The sequence below is a fragment of the Spermophilus citellus genome, assembly GCF_964194105.1.
Source record: "Spermophilus citellus genome assembly, chromosome: X".
NCBI lineage: Eukaryota > Metazoa > Chordata > Mammalia > Rodentia > Sciuridae > Spermophilus > Spermophilus citellus.
In genome coordinates, this window is record NC_138190.1 from 3,168,208 (window position 1) to 3,191,101 (window position 22,894).

General features: G+C 47.8%; 1 protein-coding gene across 1 annotated transcript in view; it reads right to left on the reverse strand.

Annotated features, from left to right (window-relative positions):
* Window positions 1–1,212: 1,212 nt before the first annotated feature.
* LOC308638972 (neuroligin-4, X-linked-like) overlaps window positions 1,213–22,894 on the reverse strand; it is a gene marked incomplete at its 3' end in the record, with an annotated part of 55,058 nt that continues 33,376 nt past the window's right edge. Inside the window, exons 4-5 of the mRNA XM_081276900.1 lie at window positions 3,453–4,235; window positions 1,213–1,283 (exon numbers count right to left, since the gene is read on the reverse strand). Of these exons, the coding sequence (XP_081133026.1) occupies window positions 1,213–1,283; window positions 3,453–3,924 (543 nt within the window). The 5' untranslated portion in view covers window positions 3,925–4,235. The remainder of the gene's footprint in view (window positions 1,284–3,452; window positions 4,236–22,894) is intronic.

Genomic DNA, 22,894 nt, shown 5'->3' on the forward strand with positions numbered 1-22,894 from the left:
TTAAGTGTCTCATAACCTGATCACTTCACCTCTGGACATTCTTGCATGGTCTCACCAAGAGCTTTTGGGTGGCACCTCATATCCAAATCTCAACAAGTCACAGCAAACAAGTGGCCCTCCGACGAATGGTCATCTTTTCCCCCACATGGCCAATGGAGTCTGGGTAGATTTCGGTCCCTTGGAGACCAATGATCTGATGTTCGTAGGGATTTCAGAAAGGGTGGGGGGTTTGAAAGGATGAATACTGTGCTAGAAATTGAATCCTGATTGTCGATCTAATGCCGTCGATGAGACCCAAACTCATTCTGCCTTGATGTAGTGGACGCTTGCTGGTCAACCTCTCTGGAGTCCTGCGGCCTCCCTTTCACGGTCACCATTTTGCAAGCCATAGAGACCTTTCCAGCCAGAGCCACTGACCTTGGAGGATCTTGCAGGCGTGGAAACATGACTCCCATGTTGCACATTTCCAACACGCAGTCAGGACAGCAGGGATCCGGACCCAGCTGGTTCACGTTCCTAGACCTGTACATTCACAATGTCCACTGATCGCATCACCCGTCCGGATCTCGTAACGCCATCAGGGTACGGCTCAGCCAGGTGGACACCCCATCCACTTCTCTGGAAAACACTTTTCCCCTAAATGACCACGGAGCCCCGTCCCCAGCCCTATTTTGCATTTTATTTAGAGACAGGGTCTCCCTGAGTTGCTCAGGGGCTCGTTTTGGCTGAGGCTGGCCTCCAACTAGAGATCCTCCTGCCTCAGCCTCCTGAGCAGCTGGGATGACAGGTGTGCACCTCTGCACCTGGTATATTCCTCTTTTACCTTTTAACTCTGATTCTAAACAAAGCAAGAGTCCCCAATAAAATGAGGAAGTCCCTATAGTTGACATGTCTGCCTTCATCGACCTCTTGATTGACAGTCATTGGGAGTTCCAATGGCACCCCTCATTTATGAACTAATAAGGGACTTATTCTTCTTCACATGAGACTCAGACTTTTGGAGCTTAGCTAATCAAACGTCCAAGCCGTCCTCTGAATTCCTGCCCCCCTGGGGTCACTCTTCTGTCCCCCATACCCTGAGCGGATCCTGGCTAAATCCCTTCTCTTGTTAACAGCAGTGTTCGCATGTGCCCCTCTGTACCCCGTGGGGCTGATGCACCGTGACCTTCTCCGCACAACTATCAGAAGGTTAAATATGTGACTCAAAGCTAATTAGTCCGTCTGCCCCTTGGCCCCCAAGGAGAAATGAATCATCTGCAAAAACGCGAATAACGTCTCGACACCTAGAAGGTAGGAATTCGTCAAAATGGGTAATTTCAAGAATCGAGCCTCAGTTGAGTAGGTCCTGATTTTTACCAGTGAACACCCCCTTCCGCAAGACCTGCTTTAGTTTAAAGGGAACTTGGTACAATCATTCTGTTTTTGCAGAAAAAAAAACGGAGTACATGGGTTATGAGAGTCTTAATCCAGTAAGTGGATTAATCCACTGATGTGGATTAACTCAAGTGCACAAGTCGCGTCGGGCAGGAGGAGGTGGTCACTCAAGTGTCCCTGTGGTGAGAAAACAAAGACCTCTCTGTCTCCTGGTGGCCACGTCCTGAGCATCTTTTCCCTTCCGCCATGATGCTCTGCCTCACCTTGGACCCAGAGCCATGGAGTCCGCCATCTTTGAACCGAGACCTCTGAAACTCTGAGCCTCAAAAAGAACTTTTCTCCTCTAAAAATGGTGCTTTTCAGGTCTTTTGCTCACAGGAGCAAAAAAGTTGATTGGGTATTGATTGATGGATTGATTGATAGACTGTGTGGATTTTTGGTGGGGCCTGGGTGTGTGTGTGTGTAAATATTCTGGCTCTGAACTCTCACCAAAGTCCACGCTTCACATAGTTTGGGGAAACCCATTCATCTTCTTGGGCCCTTATAAGATTTCCATTTCCCGGGTCGGGACCCTACACGCACATGGCCCCGCGCAGAGCAGAGCGCCCAGTGAGCAGAACCGGGTTTCGTGTGAACTAGAAATTGCTTTTCCACAAGGTCGCATTCTCCTGTCTTTTTAAAAAAATTCCCCCCAGCTCCAGGGCCATGCTGAACCTGAGAACGACGGCCGTAAGGTTCTGGGTCCCGGTCAGATGGTGGTGGACACGGGTTCTCTAACCAGGAGGCTGCCGGCTTTTCTCGCCGGGTGTCCTGCTGGGTCCAAGGTGGTCTGGGCAGAGACACCGGGGCTTCCAGGCTCAGCTCCCTGAGCCCCGAGTCACATTCAGACCTGGTCATTGCGCGTCTGTCACCGTGACAACAAGGGCGAGAAGCCACAGAGCACTCACGGCACGAGGGACGGTCCTCTCGATTGTCCCTGTGGGTCGTTCTTGGTGACACCCGGGACCCACAACCTGGCTTTCCTGTAGCCTGGGGACACTCGCTTCCTAGCATCGCGATGGGGGAAGAACCGCAGCACTCAAGCAAGGGACGTTGGGGACCAGGGAGGGACAGTGTCCAGGGACGTGGACGCTAGACCGTCCGCCAAATGTTTCCCAGAGACAGTGGGGAAAACGCACCCTCCATCGGAGAACCCAAGGACGAGATGGAGACCAACGCGCGTCACGAGCCCCATGAGCGAACTCCTGCGGCTCCAAGAAGATCTCCATCGATTTTACCTTCTCCTTCCTGAGAAATGGCGCACGGAAATAAATGAATAAGTAGCCAGGGAACGCGGTTCCGGAGAAAATGTGGATTTGGAAGACACACAGATATGGAGGTGCCCGCATTTTAGTCGCCTGAATTTATTTTATTTTATTTTTTTTTTGTTTTCTATTTTTCACAGATTGTTATTGCTGCTCTGTGGAAGGGAAGTCCTTCTTCAAAGCTGCCCACTATTACCTAAGGTAGCGGGGAATCTTCTGAATACCTACATCTGCCATCCGACTGTGGTGAACAGGAGAAAAGTAAAAAACAATCCAAATTCACATGGATGAGATGAATCCTGAACAGTGAACAATAACCACTTTATGTCCTACCCATTTCTTGGATAGTAAAAACCATCTTTTTTATCCATTCCCAAGACTCAAAAAACAATCATAATATCTTACGTCCTCAGAGCAGAAACAAACATCCATTGTCTCATTCCGTTTTTTTTTTTCAAACACAAGGATAATAATTTCCTTAACGCTACAATAGATTCATCTCTTCCCCGATGACCCAGGGAGGGTTAGCACAGAACATTCTAGGCTCATGCTAATTAGCACCGGTAGTGAAAGCCTGTAAACCATTCTTGGAAATGAATACATTAAAATAATCACAGTCATTAATTCCAGTTTGGCTGGTCCATTAGTGACTCAGTAAATGTGCATGAGACCTGGGATACGTTGCTATAATGACTACACCCTGCATCGGAAACGTAGTTAAGCAGAAAGGTTGGAGGAAAATTCGCATGGACGGGCCATAAGAAAAGCACTTACCGTCTTCTGTGGGCACGTAGATGTTCAAGTAGAGGCAGTCTTCGTTTTGGTCTTGAACGTACGTCATCAAAGTATCCAGATTGGCTGTAAACCATATTGGGAGCATGTCGTGCAGGAGAGACCTCTCGTCCAGGTGTTGAGGGCACACGGCGGCAAACTGGGTGGCATTCCGGACACCGGTCCAGGAGGAAGGGGGTTCTGGGGGCTGGAACCGCCTCTCCCCGGTGGGAGGCGAGGCATAGGGGACCCCCAAGTATTGCTCCACGGGACCCAAAATCTCATTGGGCAACGGTGTTCTTAGCCCCCGGATTTTGCCGTAGTTGGTGTTGACGACGGGGTACTGGGTTTGGCTGTCGATGAGCGTGAACTTGATGGCGAGGGCGGTGATCCACAGCAGGACGTTGGAGTTGAGCATGACGCAGACAGGGGTGAAGAACAACGGGAGCCATAACAATCCCTTGGGCCTCGACATGGCTCACGGGCACATCCGCAGCGTGTTCAAGGGACAGGTGTCCAGGGAGAGAGAGTGACGACGGGACGCCAGTTGGGGAGAGAGGGATTGGCGGGGAGTCAGGACCCAGGAGAGGCCACCCAGGAGAGGCCACCTCACTCACGGCTCTTGGAGAAGCCCAAGGTTAGGAAAAAACATGGCGGACATGTTGGGTGCCCATCGCCAGGGGGCAAGGATCCTTTAATCCTGCAGCCCGATTTCCACAGGGGGGACGCTGTCCAGGGCAATGGTGACCATCCAACAAGAACTCCTCACGAAGACTCCAAAGCAACCTAAAAAAGAGAGAAAGTAGAGAAGGTTAAAGAAAGAAGGCTGTGAGCCTCTACCCTTGGTTGGTCCTTGTCGGAAATTCTTCTTCGGTGAGAATCAGCTCAGAGCAGATTCCCCGAGTAGAGATTAGCAACAAGGCCACTGGTCTTCACAGTGACACCCACCCCGTCTGCTGGACGCGAGCCCCAAACGCAAGCCGTGAACTCAACACGTCATCGTCGAAGGAGCAAAGAAATCCCTCAACGTTAAGAAAGGACCCGCAGCCCAAGGTCCAGTGGGTGGACTGGTGCCCAACGTTGCTCCAGTGTTTAAGGGAATCTCTCTCCAAGTGTCTCCACTGTGGGGAGAAATGGGAGCGTACACCCAGGGCCATCGGGCGCCATGACGTGTGGCTATTGATGAGCTGCCACAAAAGGTACATCCCCTCATGGGGACCTGAATGCTCCTTGGGGTACTTAGTGGCAGACACACATGGACATCCCGTCTCACCTCCCTGAATCGGAGCTTCTTTGGATGTCACTAAACAAGATGGCGCATCCCAAGAGCATGCCAAGGTCTGGTGGCTGGGAGACGCCATTGGTCAAAGAGTTGACCCCTGAATCCCGATTTCTGGGGACATCAATGTGTGGTCAGAGGGTTTAATTCTTCATACTGCACACGCTGCAAAGAACGGAGGGTGGATTTGGATGACATTCATGGTGAGCTTTGAAGAAGCCATGAAAAAACATGGCGGACATGCTGGGTGCCCATCGCACCCGCTTCCTTCGTCTGGACCTGGATAATTTGATTACCTCATTCTTAAGACAGTTGATGAGGTTGTGCACCAGTAAACCGTACTGTAAACGGAAATGGTGTCTTAGAGATGGAAAACAGCTCATTAATTTTTGCAAGAAGTACCTTCATGTATGTGTGGGTACAGACAGATATATATTGGGGGGTTACTAGAAATTGAAATCTGAGGCACTTTCCCACTGAATTACCTCCCCAATTCCTTTTGTGATCGGATCTCACAAAGTAGCTGAGGCTGACCTCCAATTTGCCATCCTCCCACCTTGGCCTCCCGGGTGACTGGGATGATTGGCGTGAGCCACCACGCCCAACTAAATAGCATTCTTTGAGAACTTCACCCTGGGGATAGGGTGACTGCATGGGTATCCGCCATCCGAGACCTGGTTAATTGGGGTTGAATGAAAACGGACTCAGAATTGGGATTGCAACTCGAAAAGTGAAAAAATAGCCTCCCACCCGAGGCTGACGGGCGCGCTCGCTTCTATCTTTGAACCCTCCCATCCGTCCATCTTGGCGACGTTTGGATGTGTGCCAGGCCAGCATCCAATTTCTGCATAATTAAGAGACAGGGGACGGCAACAGAGAGTGGTAACAGGGACCCAGGCTTCCGTGTCCCTGAAAACCCGCTTGTTCTTTTAAACCAGCTTGAATCCACACACGGCGCCCAGAGAAATCTCACGGGTTTGTCCCCAGTTCCCAATCGCACCCCTTATGGAACCCAGTCCCTTCTGCTCACACAGCTCCGTGGATCTAGTGCGCGAGGTTTTACAAGTGAATTTATCACGTAGGCGCATGCACAGTCCATAGAGAAAAGGAACCAGGATACGTTACTGTGTTGCACACCCAAACGAACATCCAGATACATAGATATAGAAAGTCTCTGCTGCATTATACACTATTCTATGTGCACATTATACATGATGTATAATCACTTATTATATATGATATATTTGCATATTATATAGTCTTATATATAGGAGCCCCAAAGTGTGGTATCCCAGTGGTTAGCATGATCTGTGTGTGTGTGAATATATGTACACGCACATACATATGCATACATAAATATGTACATTAAATATAATGCACGGGCATGTATTATATATAGTGCACATATATGTACACAATACACATATAGTGCATACATGTGCATATATACATACATATGTCGTGTGCATATATGTATACAATTCACATTAGTTCATATACACATATATACACTTGAACTTAGTACATCTACATATGCATGTGCAAATTACATACAGCAAGTTTTGATATATTGCATGTGGGTGTGTATACCTAAAGTGCAAATATGTGTGAATATAAAAACTAATTACACATACTGTATTGTAGTATATTAGGTGTATATTACGAAAAGAAGCCCAATAGCTTATTATTATATTGGTCAATGTGTGTTTGCATATTTATGCATGTGTATGTATACACATATGTACAAATGCATGCATATATGTATGTGTGTACAGGTACCTGAGTATATAGGCACATATATACATGCAGCATTACTGCATATTATTTTTTTATATATTTGTACCATATATACACACATACACATACAAACACATACACACATACACACATATATGCACACATACACACACGTACACATACAATGACATGCATACACACATACACACCACATGCATACACACACACATACCCATCACGTGCATACACACACACATACACACCGCATGCATACACACATAGACACCACATGTATACACACATACACACTTACACACATACACACATGTATACACGCGTATATGCCACATGTATGCACAGGTACACACATGCACATATACACACATACACACCACATGTATACACACACACCGCATGCATATACACTTACACACACGTACACACACATACACACACATACACACATATAAATTATTCACCCAAAATATTCACACACAAAATATTAAAATTTATCTTATGTACACTTTTCAATGTGCATGACTACCATATATATATATATACGTATAAGCTAATATGAAGTAATTCTTTATATGTATGAACTAATATAAATTAATATGTATAATAAACTATGTATAAAGAAACATGAAGTAATTCTGTATCTGTCACACACGATACAATGTATCCATTCTGTATCCTATATACACATCACATATATCCATACACTGTACATAGAACTCCTGTGCTGTATCCATGTAAGACACAACATTATTTCGTATTAGTTTTTATAAAGACGTATCTCACGCACACACATATGCACACACACACACTATATGTATATAAGTGGACGTCACACCCACTCTGGGTGTGCACACAGGTGCCACTCTTCCACAGGACGCTGGCTTTCTGCTTCCCCAGGTGGCCTGGGCAGGAGCTGTGTGCGGGGGGCCACCTGCCACCTGCATAGAGTGGCACCCAACGTGGTCCATGCATGGAATACCATGAGGCAGGAGGGGACGATGGTCAGACTGACCATCTGCAGCCCTGGCCTAGACTCGGCTCCCGGGGCAGCTACGGAGAGGGGTCCCGACCTCCAACACCTGCACGTCCTCATGGGGAGACAGACGCTGCGGATGGTACTGCAGGTGCCACCGTGTGGGTGGAGGAGACGCACTGGACATCAGTGGGACCTCCCTGGTCAAAAGCGCCCAGTCGGGTGCCACTTCAGTCGCTCGCCCGTCTCCTCCCAGCCTCTCCTGCCACAGTGGACGTGGCTGGCAGATCCGGGCATCGAGGGCCCTCATGATGCATGAACAAGTCCAGTAGCTGACCAGAGCCAGGGGACAGGGCTTCTGCCCGGAGAGCGGCAGAAGGGTCAGGGGCTGCGAGCCAGAGATGGACCCGTCTGAGACTCGCAGTCTGAGGGGCGCTCACAGAGGGGCATTCACAGTCCAGCTGGGTCCTCCCTAAATGTTTGCATCACGGCAAGACTCTGAGCCGCCAAGGGGCAGAGGTCACGGATGACGGACACTCGGCGTGGAGACGGCCTTTGTGCAGCAGGATCCAATCACCAGGGGGAACAAAGATGCAGAAAGACTTTCGCAGGAATCTAGCAGGAGACATGTCCAGGTGGCATGGTCGGACCAGCTTCCGGGGCAGGTACCGTTGCCAGCCCACCCCACCCTCCTCTCGCCCACTAAGGACTCCATCAAGAGGAGCGACTGGGCGCTGCCTGTCCCTCACAGGAGGGGTACTCAAAAGCAATCCTTTTTTTACTTGTATTTTTGCACTTGGCTGGTTTCAGGCAAAGTCACGGCGTCCAGTTTTACGGAGCCCGTTGGGAAGACGAGGGGCTCTGTCCCCCTACCCCTCTGCCAACAGAAGGAGCCGTCCCAGATGGCCGGCCCTTTGCCCAGGGTTTCCTCGTAAAAGACTTTCCCGGAGCCATTACCAGGTGGGTAGGGCTGATCCTGAGGACCCAAAGGGAATATTGGAGACCCAGGGCCAAGTCCTCCCACCTGGGGAGCCTCCACTGAGCATCAGCTGGGCTGGAGCTTAACCTGGGAGGTTGGAGATGGAGGGACTCGGGAGCTGAAGGTGGTTGGCACCTGAATATATGCATATTTTTTTGAGGGGGACACTCAACCCCTGAGCCCCGTCCCCAGCCCTATTTTGCATTTTATTTAGAGACAGGGTCTCCCTGAGTTGCTTAGGGCCTCGCTTTGGCTCTGAACTCACGATCCTCCTGCCTCAGCCTCCCGAGCCCCTAGAGTTGACAGGCGTGCGCCACTGCACCCGGCTTAGATATTTTGGGGACCATGAGGACGAGATTACGTGTCTACTCCCAGGTGTAGGATCTCCCCCAGATACCACGTGGGTAACAGTGTTCAGTGCGTCTCTGAGAATCATTATAAAGAGGTTTGCATTCCCAACGTTCAGAGCGTCTCCTAATGGAATAGGCAAAGTCCAAAAATCGGTGACACAAAGGTGTCCACAAGGCAAAACTCACTGGAAGGAGCGTACATTGGCCCCGATCTGCAGCAAATAACCGTTAATAACGGACACAAAGACACTCAGGCCACGCAGATTTCTTTAAATGAAGAGAGATAAGGAGACTACGGCCCACGCTGGCCCGTCTTGCCTTGGCCCACTCTCCTCCAGGTAGGAGAGGCTTTTCCGTTGCTGTGACCAAACAGACCCGAGTAGGACAGTTATACAGGACGAAAGGTTTACTCAGGGCTCACGGTTGCAGAGGACTCGGTCCATTGTCTCCTGCGTGAGCTTTCTTGACACCCCGCCTGAGCCCTAACACCGCCTTTGCAGGTCACTTGGGTGTGACCCGAGGCCACCGCACGGGGACCGTCCACACAGCCCAAAGAGGTCCCCATGGGAGACTTCATCAGAACTCTGGGGCTTCTCTGACCAGGAAATGGAACGTGCACCCATGTCACTTGTGCAATGTGACGGGGACCTTGTCCCAGGCCAGATGGCTACCCTCTACAGAGATCCTGGGGACGATGCTAGGTTTTTGTTTTTTTTTTTCCATGAACCAAAAGGCGTTTATTTATACACCGTGCTTAAAACTGCAAAATGATCACTCGATCTCACACAAACACCCTGTGAACCATTGCATCCCGAATTCCGCCAATTAACAGGCCAAGGGAACAGTCAGAAGCAGCAGGTGCGCCCGAGTGACCATCAGACCCACTGACCACTGGAGGTCCAGGGACTGAGAAGAATCGACGGAGGCCCCCATCCACCTGCTGCTCCTCTAAGCCCCCACCCAGGGGGACATGAGAGGCAGCATTCCCGAGCACTGCACCCTGGAGGGACCAAGTCACCTGCTATGGTGACGGTGTGGTGGCCTGTCCCCTGCACCCAGGTTCCCTGTGCGGACATCTGATCCCCAACACGGAACCTGGTTCACTGAGGTTCAGAGTCGGGGCCTCTGGGGGCCGCAGGGGCTGAGGTCACAGGGTGGGGCTGAATCCTGGTGTCCACATGAGGGAGCAGGTCCCTTTAAATTAACCCTTTTGATTTTCTTAAAGACACAGTCACCCCTTCCTGCACACAGAATGATATAAAAGGTTTTTTTTTTTCTTTTTTCTTTTTTGTGCAGATGTCACAAATTTTATGCAATTAATGCTTCTCCTTGGCTATTTTCAGACCCCTTATTAAGAGCTATTCTCTCACCCTGGCCTATTGCTCTTAACCCAATTAAACCCAATTAAATCCTCTGCCATGATGGTCCGGTGTCCCCCATGCTTAATGAGCCCGCAACACGTCTCTGCGACTGCGTGTTCTGTGCAATTGGACAGCCCCAGACTGCGCAAGGTGCACATGGAGAAAACCTTGATGTCACATTCCACTCCGTGGACATGTGCCCACAGGGAGGGCGCCATTTTTAAAACCCGTTCTTGCTGGGACGTCAAGGGTTGGAACACGGCCAGGCTGAAGAAGTCTAAAAGGATTTGAGGCAAAACCCATAAAAGGATTTGCCGCCTTGCTCTGTGCCCTTTGGATTAATTAGGTCACTGGGAAAACCTAGTGGATTTGTGGCAGGACCGAGACTCTCATTTAGAAACAGCTGGTTTCTGTCTGTGTGGACTCATTCCCTTCAAGCCTGTGCTGGTGTGGGTAAGAGAGAAAAGGAGAGAGGGAGATGGAGAAGGTGATTTTTCTATCATATCATGCGTTGCTCAAGTTTTCAGTGCTGTGACCAAATACCTGAGAACAACAACTCACAAGACGAAAGGTTTATGTTGGCTCACAGTTTCAGAGTATCCAGTCTACAGTGGGCTAGCTCCAAGGCAAAACCAACATGGCAGAAGGACATGTCATATTAAACCTTCTGAGAGAGAGAGAGAGAGAGAGAGAGAGAGAGAGAGAGAGAGAGAGAGAGAAGGAGAAGGAGAAGAAGAAAAGAATCCAGGGACAAGATATAGTCCTAAACGCACACCCCCAGTGACCAGTGTCCAGTGATCTACTTCCTCCAGCCAATACTCATCTGCATACAGTGACCACCACCAAGTCCATTCAGCCACCAGTGGATTCCTACGGAAAATGGATTAATCCACCGAGAAGGACAGCATCTTAGCCAATTCCATGAATCCTCGGACTCTAGCTACACTGAGGACCATGCCTTCCAACATGACCTTCTGGGGACATTTCCGAACCCAATCATAACAGGTCGTTAAAATGACTAACCATTTTTCAATGGGGCTTTGCATATATTTCACCATTTTAGCTCCATTTATTTTGTAAGATTTGGAGCTTTGGGGGAATTCCCTGAAAGAACAGCCACCATGCATGAGCTTCCAGGTCCTTCTAAGGAGGTAAAATGGGTGGACACCACTCACACATGGTGAAGACCCCTGAGGAGCAGGATCATGGAGACTCTTCTCCATGAGATGGTCCCTTATGGGGGAAAGTGTCTGGATGTGGGGATGCCAGGGGGTGGTCCTTGGGGTGGGAGGGAAGAAGGGCGTCTCCAGCCCTGACGGGAATGGAGGATAAACTCTTCTGAGATGTGCAACGTGAGGAACAGCCTCACGGATGAGACCACGTCACAGTGGCCACAGTGCGAGCTGCTCACGTCAGCCCTGCAGGAGGATGATGAGTTTGCCTCAGGATGCAGATGACTCATCACAAGGGAGCTGTTTGGGAGGCCACTGCTCCAAACTCAGACTGACAGCCTAGGACACTGCGGTCCACTCACCACCTGGAGAGCAGGAGGCACAGGAGGAGACGTGGAACAGAGGGAAGACAAGAGCCAAAGCTCCCAGAAGACTTGTGATTGACAGCCACCCACGTGGCCTCCCTAAAGAGCATATCACATGATCCAATGGAAAACACAGAGTGTGCTCAACGTAAGTCCCTGTTATTATCCTGACAGCACCTCATCTAGGGGCAGAGAATGGGACACAAGTTCAAGCATACAAGCTACCGGGGTCTGCGGTCCTCAAACTCTCTCAAACTCTCAAACTCAAACTCTCAAACTCTAGGAGCATCTGTAGAAAAATGTCACTTGGCTAATGTCACTGACAACTCAGAGATTCTTGGGGAAACACACAAGTTTGGGTATTTATCATCTAGCCCAGGTGCATCCAGAAGGCAGGCCAATTTTGGAAACAGTGTCCTTAGGAGGATATTTTCATACACCCCCAAAAAATCTGGGTCTCGCTTCATTTTATTTCCTTTTTGGAATAAAACTGTCCCATAAAGAAGCCCACGTAGGAATTGAAACAATAAATAATTAGCAGTTCCAGGTTGACAAATCCCTCCCCTAGGACCTCATCTGTCCTTAGGAGCCAAAAGCCTTCAGAAGGGTCAGGTGGACTTCTGGTTTCAGAAATCTCAACCCTTCATCAGCCAGCTCCATTGCTCTGAGTCTGAGTGAGGAAGAACCTCATGGTGGAAGAGTATGGAGGAGGAAGGCTCCTGGCAGCCCAGGATCAGAAACAGAGAGAGAACCCGGAGCCGGGGACAGGATATAGTCCCCAAGGACACACCCCCAGTGATCCACTTCCTCCAGCCATGGCCAACCTGCCCACAGGTACCACTGAGTAGCATATTCAGTTATTAATCCATTAATCCATTAAATGGATTAATCCACTATGAAGCCAGGGCTCTCCAAATCCAATCTTTTCACCTCTGAACGTTCCTGCATGAACACAAGAGGTTTTCAGTGTAGACCTCGTATCCAAACCATGGTGTGCCCTGAAATCCTACCAACCTTCAAGGCTGACCTAGGAGGAGCTCACAGTCATGGCCAACCTCAACCACTTAGGGAGACCCTGTCTCAAAATAAAATGTCATAGAGCAACCCCTGGGTCCAATCCACAGTACTGACAAACAAGGAGACCAAAGCAAAAATAAATGTCCTCCACTTAACCTCTAAGCAATGTTACTTTTACTTGGTCTATTATTATAAAATATGATCGAAAAATTATTAATGGGCACCCACCACCCTTTAATCCTCCTCCTCTCTAGCTCTCCAATACAGCCATAAAATTATTCTGGCAATCTCACTGTTCCATATTAACTCTATTGTCCCAGTGAAGCTAATGATCAATCACTGCCGAGCCACATGTAATATGCTAATTATAATTAATCTGAAGACAGTCACCAGTGCACATTTTCATTTGCATACTTTCTGCTTGTCTATTGCTCCAATTATTCTTAATGTTCCAAGAGAACTAAAGCTCATCTCAATTACCTTTTTTTAAATATATAATATTAAATGTCTCTTCCTTTTCTTTAAATTTTCCTCCAGTCTCCTTCCAGGATGCACCCGATACTCAACGGGCACCTGAGTTCTTTCAGCTCTCTTCCTCCTAATACCACAGTTTCTCAGTCCCAATGTGTGACTTCATGGGGATATGTCCTGAGGCACACTTTGTGATCTCATGTTGCTCTTTCTGCAAACAACATGAAGTGCACTTGCACAATGTGAGACAGCTAAAAGCACACTATATGCTGTAATCTTATGGGAACATCCTAGAACGAGCCGACCATCTATGAACCAAAGCCTCAATGTGTAAAACATGACTCTCTGCCATTTTGAAATTTCAACCATGTGGTTGAACCATGTGACCAGCTGGTGGAGGCTGGTCACAGGGGATGTGTCTTTTCCCATTTGCTGTGGTGGGCCTCTATGGTGTGCCCTACAGCCCAGAACCATAGATCATTTAATTCCGAGAACATTTAAAAAGTGGAACGTAAATCATTTCTGGTTCTTGGCTTTCTAGTTGATCGTTGTTTTGAAATACACTGTGGGAATCAATCAAATTCCCAGATTGAGCCTTACAATTTTTTATTTGCAATTCTTTGGTTTCTATCTCATCGAGGAAGATAGTCTCATTAATTATCCAATGTCGTCTTTAAACCTGGCTATTTTGTGACACTTCTATGAAAATCCCATCCTGATTTTTAAATGGTTACATCTTTTCTTGGGGCATCATAATTATGCATAATCATGGGATTCATTAAGCCATATTCATAACTTAATTTGATCAATCTACCTTCCTGTAAATCCCATCTTTTTTAATGGATTGGTACTTTGTATCTCTTACAAATTACAAATCACAGGGTTTGGGGTTGCTTTTCAGGTTTCTGTTTTTGCTTCTAATTGGTACTATCTGTGTTACCTCCAGATAACTTTTCTTTTCCCCCAATACTTACTGAATCGAGTTTCTTACTGGAAGCATCCCTAAATGTTTTAGGGCGTGGGTCTGTCTTTCTTGACTCCTGAGCTCAATGTGGGTAGACTGGCTTCCTCCCTCAATGGGAGGACATTCAGTTCCATGCAGGAGTAATTTACTCAAATGGCTTTCAAACACCATTGACAAAATTCACGTCCCTGAAAGTTCCATTTACCAAGAAAAGGATCATCCCATTTAGACCTGCAGATCGTCCAAGACTTTGCAGTTGGAATTGAGAAGGAGAGGGAAGAGGTGCTAACTCGCCTTTCCTGGTCTAAGCGTCTGTAATTATTTCCATTTTCAACCTGACGTTGACTCAGGCTTCCCAAGAGGGAGATCCCTGGGTCCTTCTTCTAAGAGTCTTCTCTCTCCAAAGTGCATTTTGTTGTTGTTGTTGTTGTTTCCTGAAGAATAAGGTAAAGTTTGACCACAATGAATGAAAACCTGGGTTCTCGCCAGCTCAACGGAGCTCAGAGATTTTTAACAAATTCTATTTTTGTGGAGTGGTGGGTGGTAGTTTTCGGGAATTGAACCCAGGGCCTCCTGCAGGCGAGTCAAGTGCAATACTCCTGAGCTACATCCTCAGCCCTTCAGATTTTCTTTAAAAAGCAAGTTTCATGAAACACCACCCAAAGCCTTGTCAGAGAGACCTTGAGGCACCAAGTGCTGTTGGGCTCCATCTTCCCCCATGTTGGTGTAAAATGATTGCCTTTGGTTTTCATTTTTATCTGGCAAATATGTTTCCAGTAGAGTTGAGGCAAACCATTTTTAAATGCATGGGAAATAAATGGAGGAGCCAAGAGAGAAGGTTAGGACTCAGAATATATTGGTGTTATGATTTAGACCCTGAGGTGGAATGATTGGACCGAGAGAGCTACAACCGAACCACTCCATCCATGTGAATGGAACGGATGGGTGGTAACTTTAGCATGTGGGGCATGGCTGGTGGAGACTGGTCACAGGGGACGTGCCTTAGGGACTCCTTAGAGCCTCCTTTCTAGCCACCATGAGCTGAGAAGCTTCCCTCGACCAGGCCCGGCCGCCATTTTGTTCTGCCATCCCTTGGGCCAGAGCCATGGAGTCGGCCAATCACGGACTGAATCTCTGAAACCCTCATAAACGGCTCCTTCTCTCTGCTGGACTCCTCGGGTATTTTCATCCCAGTGTCATAAAGCTAACTAACCACAAGTGGCCCTTCTCCATCTCGGAACCTCCCTTAATTAACTCCTGGGCTTGCCTCACTAATTACCGCCCAATCCACTCAAGTTCACAGTGTGAGTCTCTGCGGTCCACTATTCTTCTAAAGGGCCGATAAGGGCCACTGCTGCTTCATGTTCCAGCCAGGAGTCTTTGAACTAAAGATGAAAAGAGGCTCTGGTTTAAACCTGTAGGAACTAGAACGTTCCACTCTACTGAATGGCATCCAGTTGTCCCCCCTGCCTTCTAATTAAAGTCAAGGAACACGCTAAGGTACTACCAGGGGTGGGACCGTGGAGTGACACTGTTTTCAAAATTCAATGCAAGAAAAAAAAAATGAGTGCATGTAGCTGTGGTTATGGATGGAATAGGGTTTGGGGTATGTGCCCAAGCGTTGGTCCTCGGGTTGGTCCTCAGCATGGAGATGTGGGGAGGTGTGATCTTTAAGGTTGGGCCCTTAAGTGGAAGGTACTTAGGTTCTCTGGATGCCACCCTGTGAAGGGGTGCTTGGACCTCAGTGTCTCTCTGGCTTCCTGTTTTCGAGGTGGGACCTCTTTCTCAGCCCAGGCCAGCATCGTGCCCTGGAACCTTCTCAAGTGTGAGCTGAGTGAACCTCTTTGGTTAGGAAGTTCGCCTGCCTCAGGTAGTTTGTGATTGACATTTCCCCCACCCACAGCTCCTGGCTGGGAGGTGGCACAAGCAAAGTTCACCTTGGTGGGAAAGCCGCATACATGTATATGCGACCAGTTCCGATGCTTATCCCTCTTTATCGGTAAACGGAAGGGAACACAATGACTCGGGAGAAGACAGAAGAGAAATTACTAAACACAGTTGCCCATCAAAGCGAAAGAATTCCTATTACACCTCTTTTGCAACAAGAGCCAACACTGTAATCTGAATCCCGACTCGTCTTAGACCCTTGGATTTAAAACACAAAACTAGCAGCAAGATCCTCTGCAAACCCAAACTCAATAGTTTCTCTCTAAACATTATCATGGGATTCAGTTTCCAATTTTAGGGTTTCACATACAGAAAATGAGACCTTATGGATTTTCCCCAGCAGAGAGGGGTCGCCGACGTGTTGAAAATATTTACCTTCAGAGCAAAGAAGGAGATGCACGTTTTTCTGACACAAATTGCCTATTACAATGGTCTCAGCCCTGAAAGGTACATTACCCTACATAAAGGGACTTCAATGGGCAACCCAGTGACATTGACGGGCAGCGTCCAGCTACCCAATCCCATGTAAGTTTGCATGGCTTCCTACAAGGTCCCTGAGCAAAGAACTGACTGCAGTTGGCCGGTCTGCAGAGAAATGGGCACTTCTAAGCCGCTCCTTCCACCTTCCAGTCTTCCAAACTGGAAATGCCACTCTAAAAATAGCTCTGATGGAGCCCTTTTGGCAAGCACACCCTCGCCCGCCGCATCTTGCAGCATAATTTTGCTAAGTGCAAAACTTGGGACACGGGCTCTCTCTCTCTCCCAGTGCACCTTCTGTTTTAGGATTCAAGAACGGTAGGTTCTGCCCTTTGGTAGGATGCGATCCCTCACAAGCCATGCATGACCCTTAGCCCTCGGCAAATATATAGACACATTTTTCCATGAGGAATCCCAAGCAGACCACTCTCTGGACATCTTGAGTTCTCAGCATTATCCAAGGTCTGTCTGTTTAAAAAACTAACGGGAAGGAATGCAAATTCGATTTTTGAAGAAAACGGAGCCTCGTGTTTGTACCAAAATTGCTCAACATTTTGGCACGTTATGGTTTCAGGGCTTATAGATTCATGTCACCCTATTTTCCGCCTTATTTCCTGCCCAATGTCTCGTATCTGCTCCTTCCCCAGGAAGGTCAGCAGGCAACCTCCCAGGCTGGGATTTACAAGACTGTAGTGGGAAGCGCTGTCCCCCGCAGGTCCAGCCCCAAATGCACACCCCTAAGTCCCAGCCTAGCTGTGGCTACATGTAGGCTCCAAGTTTTACCTGTTGTCCCACTGACTTGCCCATCAAGGTCACTGAGCTGCCCATCAATGTCTAACTCACTCATTGAACCCCCAAGGTGCAGTTTTATCAGCTTCATGAAGATTGCAATCGTGAGCTAAGCAGAATCGTGATCCTACAGAGATGTCCACCTATGAATCCCCAAATCCCGTGACGGAGTTCTTTCCTGCCTACTCAGAAACTGTATCCCAAAAGGAAGGGACTCAGAGGCGGGCTGGGAATCAAAGTCGGTCCCCCAACGTCTCCAACTCTCTTGGGATGGTTTGCATTTGGATTGTCCCCTGAAAACTCATAGGCTGAAGGCTTGGTCCTTGAGGTACCAAGGTTCAAATATGGAAAACACTGGATTCCACTGCAATACACTGAATCCTGAGGGTTCTGACCTCGTCAGTGGATTAATCCACTTGATGGACTGATCCATTGACAGCTGAATGGACTACTGAGAACTGGGACAGAGGTGGAGGAGTCAGGTTCCTGGGCATGTGCCCTGGAAGGTTTACGTTGTCCCCAACCTCTACAGACCCCCACCCTCTCAACCCTGAGCTGAGTAGCTTTCCTCCATCATTTCCGCCCGCCATATTGTTTCTGTCTTGGGGCCAGCCAACCATGGAAGCTCCAAAACCCTAAGCCAAAATAAATCTTCCTCCCTGTCTATAGGATTCTTGTCAGGGATTTCAGCCACGGTGACGAGAAGCTGACGAACCAAACACCCTGACTCTCATAGACCCCTGAAGGAAGCCATGGATGCTTGGATTCATCTTCTCCAACGTGGTCAGGGAATCCAGAAGTCCCTTTTCCCCAAGCCGGCCGTATGGTTTAACAGTCCTACTCTCCCACCCAACTTTGTGTGTGGAGCTGATCATAACGGGGGTCCTCCCACCTGCCTTGTTTGAGTGAAGGTCATTGAAGACCCTGTTGAAGGTCATGGAAATTGAAGGTCATTGAAATCCTATGGATTTCGGTGCCAGTTTCTCTTATGGACCAGCCTATTGGGAATCTTCAGAGGGCAGAGGGGCCGTCCCCTTTCTCCCGACATGTGACACAGAGGAAAGAAGGTTCATATGCCAATCAACAGACCCTGATGTGGGGGGATCACGCTGGGTCATCTGGGTGACTCCAACGGTATCACAAGAGTCCCTCAAAATGCAAGATCAATTACCGAGTGTCCATCTTAAGTAAAATATACACATTTGTATGATATATTTTTATGGGACCCCCGCAGCAAACTCTCTCAGGACCCCCAGCTGGAGAAAGCGGGTGGTCTCTTCACTGAGCAAGAAGCCAATTCCAAAATGGCAGCCGCACCCCGATTCCAGAGAGTGGTCCCTTGCGGACAGAAGATGGAGAAGCAGCTGGGCTGTTACCAACTCCTACTGCGGTGACATGAGGTCCCCAAATTGTCCTCCCTCCCCTTTCTTTAGTTCCTTCTTGGTCCTTGTCCCCTGATTGCATATAGCTCCTTGGTCCAGCTGTTAGTGGACACCTGCTCAAATTAATGTCCAGCCCCAAGGAGGTCTCCATCAATTCACCAGATTTAGCTGGAGACCACTCAGTGTGAGCTCTTAGCCAACTGGTCCCCCTTTGGTGGCTGTGGATCTTCAGCGAGGTTAACTGGGAATAAAGGGGCTAAGTGAGTGACCCTGAAGACCATCAATGCCAACCATGGCTTCTTCCAGAATCAGCTCCAAAATGCAAATCAAACACCCTGGGATTCAATGCCCGAGAGTTGGTTGCAGTTTGCTGTCCACAAATGCACATTTTTGCTCTTCATAAACACACAGACCAACCACCGAATTGGGCTAAGAAAAAGAAATCAGCTCTGCCTATCCTTAAGAGAGAGAGCGATCAGACCTTGCAAGCAACCCAAGTTCAGCGATTCTTCCCGTGACCTTCCCAAGGTCCAAACAGCCAACAGCGTTTTTTAAAACAGAAAATGTAAAACTTTCGTTTCTGGATGTTGTCTGCAAAGCATTCGTCTTCAGCATCTCCCCGGAGCCGAGGCAGATCTAGCAGCACCCACTTATCTGTCTGTGTCGACGACGATGCTCTACATTTTTCCGGAGGTGAAAGGAAAGCATCTTTCACGGCGGGGGGTGGGGGGAGAATATTGCATTAAGGAGCATCCAGATGCTGCTGCTGTTTCTCTAAATGACAGCAACCATCTGTCTCTGGGCTCAAGACGGGACGGAATTCTCCCTGGCCCTGGGAATCGGTGGCTAGTACCATGAAGGGCACTAAGGGTGCTGGGAACACTGGACCTGTCTTGGGGGTGTTTAAACGTTTCATGAGATGCTACAAAGAACCCTCGAGCATTTAGTGCCTTCTTCAGGAATCCCTGATCCTACCATTAGGCACACAATTCACTCGCTACCCAACAGGAAAGCATTGACCACGAGGTATTGACCACCGGTTACCTACAGATTAAGACATTTAAGTGAATTTGACTGATTTTCAGAGGAAGGGTCTTGGAGAAGTGATTAGGGTTAGTTAAGGTCATCAGGGTGCAGCCACATGATAGCATCTGGTGGCTTTAAAAGAAGGAGAGGAGCCAGGCATGGTGGCGCACCAGTTATCGCAGTGGTCCAGGAGGCTGAGGCAGGAGGACCGTGAGTTCAAAGCCAGCCTCAGCCAAAGGGAGGCCGTAAGCAATTCAGGGAGACCCTGTCTGTAAATAAGCCACAAAGTAGGGATGGGGATGGGGCTCAGGGGTCGAGGGCCCCTGAGTTCAAGCCCTGGTACCAAAAAGAAGGAGGAGGAGGGGGAGGAGGGAGAGCAGAAGAGAGACACAGGTACACACGTTCCCTGCCTCTCCCCACATCAGGAGAGGCACCTGTCTGTTCAGAAGGACATCACCAGACAGCCCTTGACATTGGTCTCAATCAGCTTTGCATCTCTGTGGCCAAAATATCTGGGAAGCACAACCTGAAGGAGGGAAGATTTATTTGGGCTCATGCTTTCAGTGGATCCAGACAGCTGGTGGCTCCATGGTACCAACATGGCGGAAGAGTGTGGAGAAGGAAAGCAGCTCAGCTCATGAAGCCATGCAGCAGAAGACAAGGAGATTCGGGAAGAAAAATGTGTTTCCAGGGATACCCCCAATGATCTAGTTCTCCAACGAGGTCCCACCTCCCAGAAGTCCATTCCATCATCAATGGATTAATTCATCAAGTGGATTAATTCACCAAGTGGATTAATCCACTGATGAGGTCAGAGCCCTTGGGACACAATCATTGCTCAAAATCTCATCTTGGAGCCTTGTTCTACTGGGCACCATGCTTTCAACACATGAGCTTTGGGGACATTCCAGATCCAAACCATAAGGATGTTGGAATTCCAAGTGAGTCCAAATAATCCTCTTTTTCTTTTGTATTCATTCAGGCTGTAGTATTGTGCTATTACAACCAGAAAAAAAAACACACACACACTAATATATTTATCATGCAGGTGTTCTCCTGAATAAGGAATTGTCTCTATAATCACCTGAGTCATTAAATTCTACCTGACATGTGACCCTCGGCTGTGCATGGAGTCCTGAAGAGCTCAGTCACTGGAAGAAAGGGCAGCTAAGAGACAGGGGATGGCATTGACAGAGACAGGGACTTTGAGACTGAGTACTTCTGGTTCTAGAAGACCCTGTGGTTCGACCCACCTCCTAGAGAACATAGAGACCCAGAGAAAGGCCATGCATAAACTAGAAAAGGAAGCCCCGGGACCTGCCATCCAAGGCGTCATCTGTATTCACATGGGTGACTCTTCCAAAAACACGGACCACCATGAACTGAGGGTGGGATGGACGTCACAGGGGAGATAGAGCAACCAAGAAGGAAGAGGAGAGAGGATTCAACTGAAGGTCACCCCCTGGAGGGATCCACTAAATGCACCTGGTGGAAGACACCTGGGGAAAGAGCACATACCACTTGGTGCATGAATTTGCAAAGCATCAGTCCAATAATATTGAAATTGCTTCCCCACATCATGCAAACCCAGGAACAAATTACTTCAATTCCCTCTCAAGGAATTGTCACAGCCAATTGGTTCCACTACAGAAAATCAAGATGGCACCTCTGCCGAGAATGACTTCAAGTATCGTCTGCTCATTTGGCAAGTTGGTGAGGTTGACTTGAATGGATCATTGAAAGTGTCAGATTCTGGTTGGATATTCCAGCAGTCACTACGATTTCAGTGCTATTTCTCCTCTTTAAAGACATTTGAAATACATAATTGAATGGTTGGTGCCACATCATTTCAGAGACATGTTCCTGTTTATTTATTTATTTATTATTATTATTTGTGGGGGTACGCCCAGTACCTCCCCAAAATAATAATAATAATAAATAGATAAATAAATAAATAACACTGAATCATATGCCCAGCTCTTTTTACTTTTTTATTTTGAGACAGAGTCTAACGAAGTTGATGAGGCTGACCTCCAACTTGTAATCCTCCCACCTCAGCCTCCCAAGTTGCTGGGATTAGAGGTGTGTGCCACCATACCTGGCTTCAGAGAACTATTCTAAGACTTAACCAAAGAAATCTTAAAGAATGCCAAGGAGTGGTCAAACCAGAAGATGAATTCTGTGGTTGCACTGTGAATAAGATGTTTAAAATATAATGTGCTTTTTCTAAGTGTGAGATTACCAGCAAGAAATATTTGTTTCAGCTTGGTATTCAGTTTCATTTTGAGCCATAGACAGATGGTATTTCCAATTTAAAATGGGTTTCCTGAGGAGAATACCCAATTTTAAGTGGAGACGCATGTGTACCTGGTTTAAACATTTAAAAGTGTAGCCTATGACATTGTATCCAAAGAATTAAATTAGTTGAGATTTTTAATTGGCCAGATTTTATTGGTTAACCTTTTCCCAAGAATGGCATAATCTGGAAAAAGCCAATCAATTACCCCTAAAGACAAGTGAAAGACTAAGCATTCCCCAAAGAAGGTTTGCATATTCTAAATAATAGAGAGAAAATACAGCAGCTAAAATTGTAGTCCGCTCAGAAGAGTTAAGTACAGAGAAGTCAATGCTAAATAGCGTAATATTCATTTGTGCACATACGGGACCAGGACAAAGGTGGCAAGAGAGAGGTCTCAGACTCAGTTCTCATTTGCTCCAAATCACCTCCAGAAATGTGCCCTAAAATATTGCACTGAGGTTCTTCTCCAACCAGATTCTCAATATTCAATGAAGAAAATTTCCTATGACTATACAATGAAGGGGAACAGAAATATAAGTAACACGAGTCAACATGATTCTATTTCCCCTCCCAATGGGAAAGACTCTCAGAAGGATTTTCTGAAGAAGATGAAAGGACTCCACTCATGTGGTTGTTCATCTCTGAACCTTAACGCAGAACCTTAAGCTTCAAGCACAAAATGGCGCCATGCCCCTGGTGGACAAAACTGGTATTGCCCAGGCTCATTCTATTCCCTGCTCAGCTGGATAGAGGTTAGGGAACTAGTGCAAGGTCACTAACTCAACGTGAGCTGCTCGGCCAGGACATGAACTTCATGGCAAATTGTCCCCAAGTGGAAT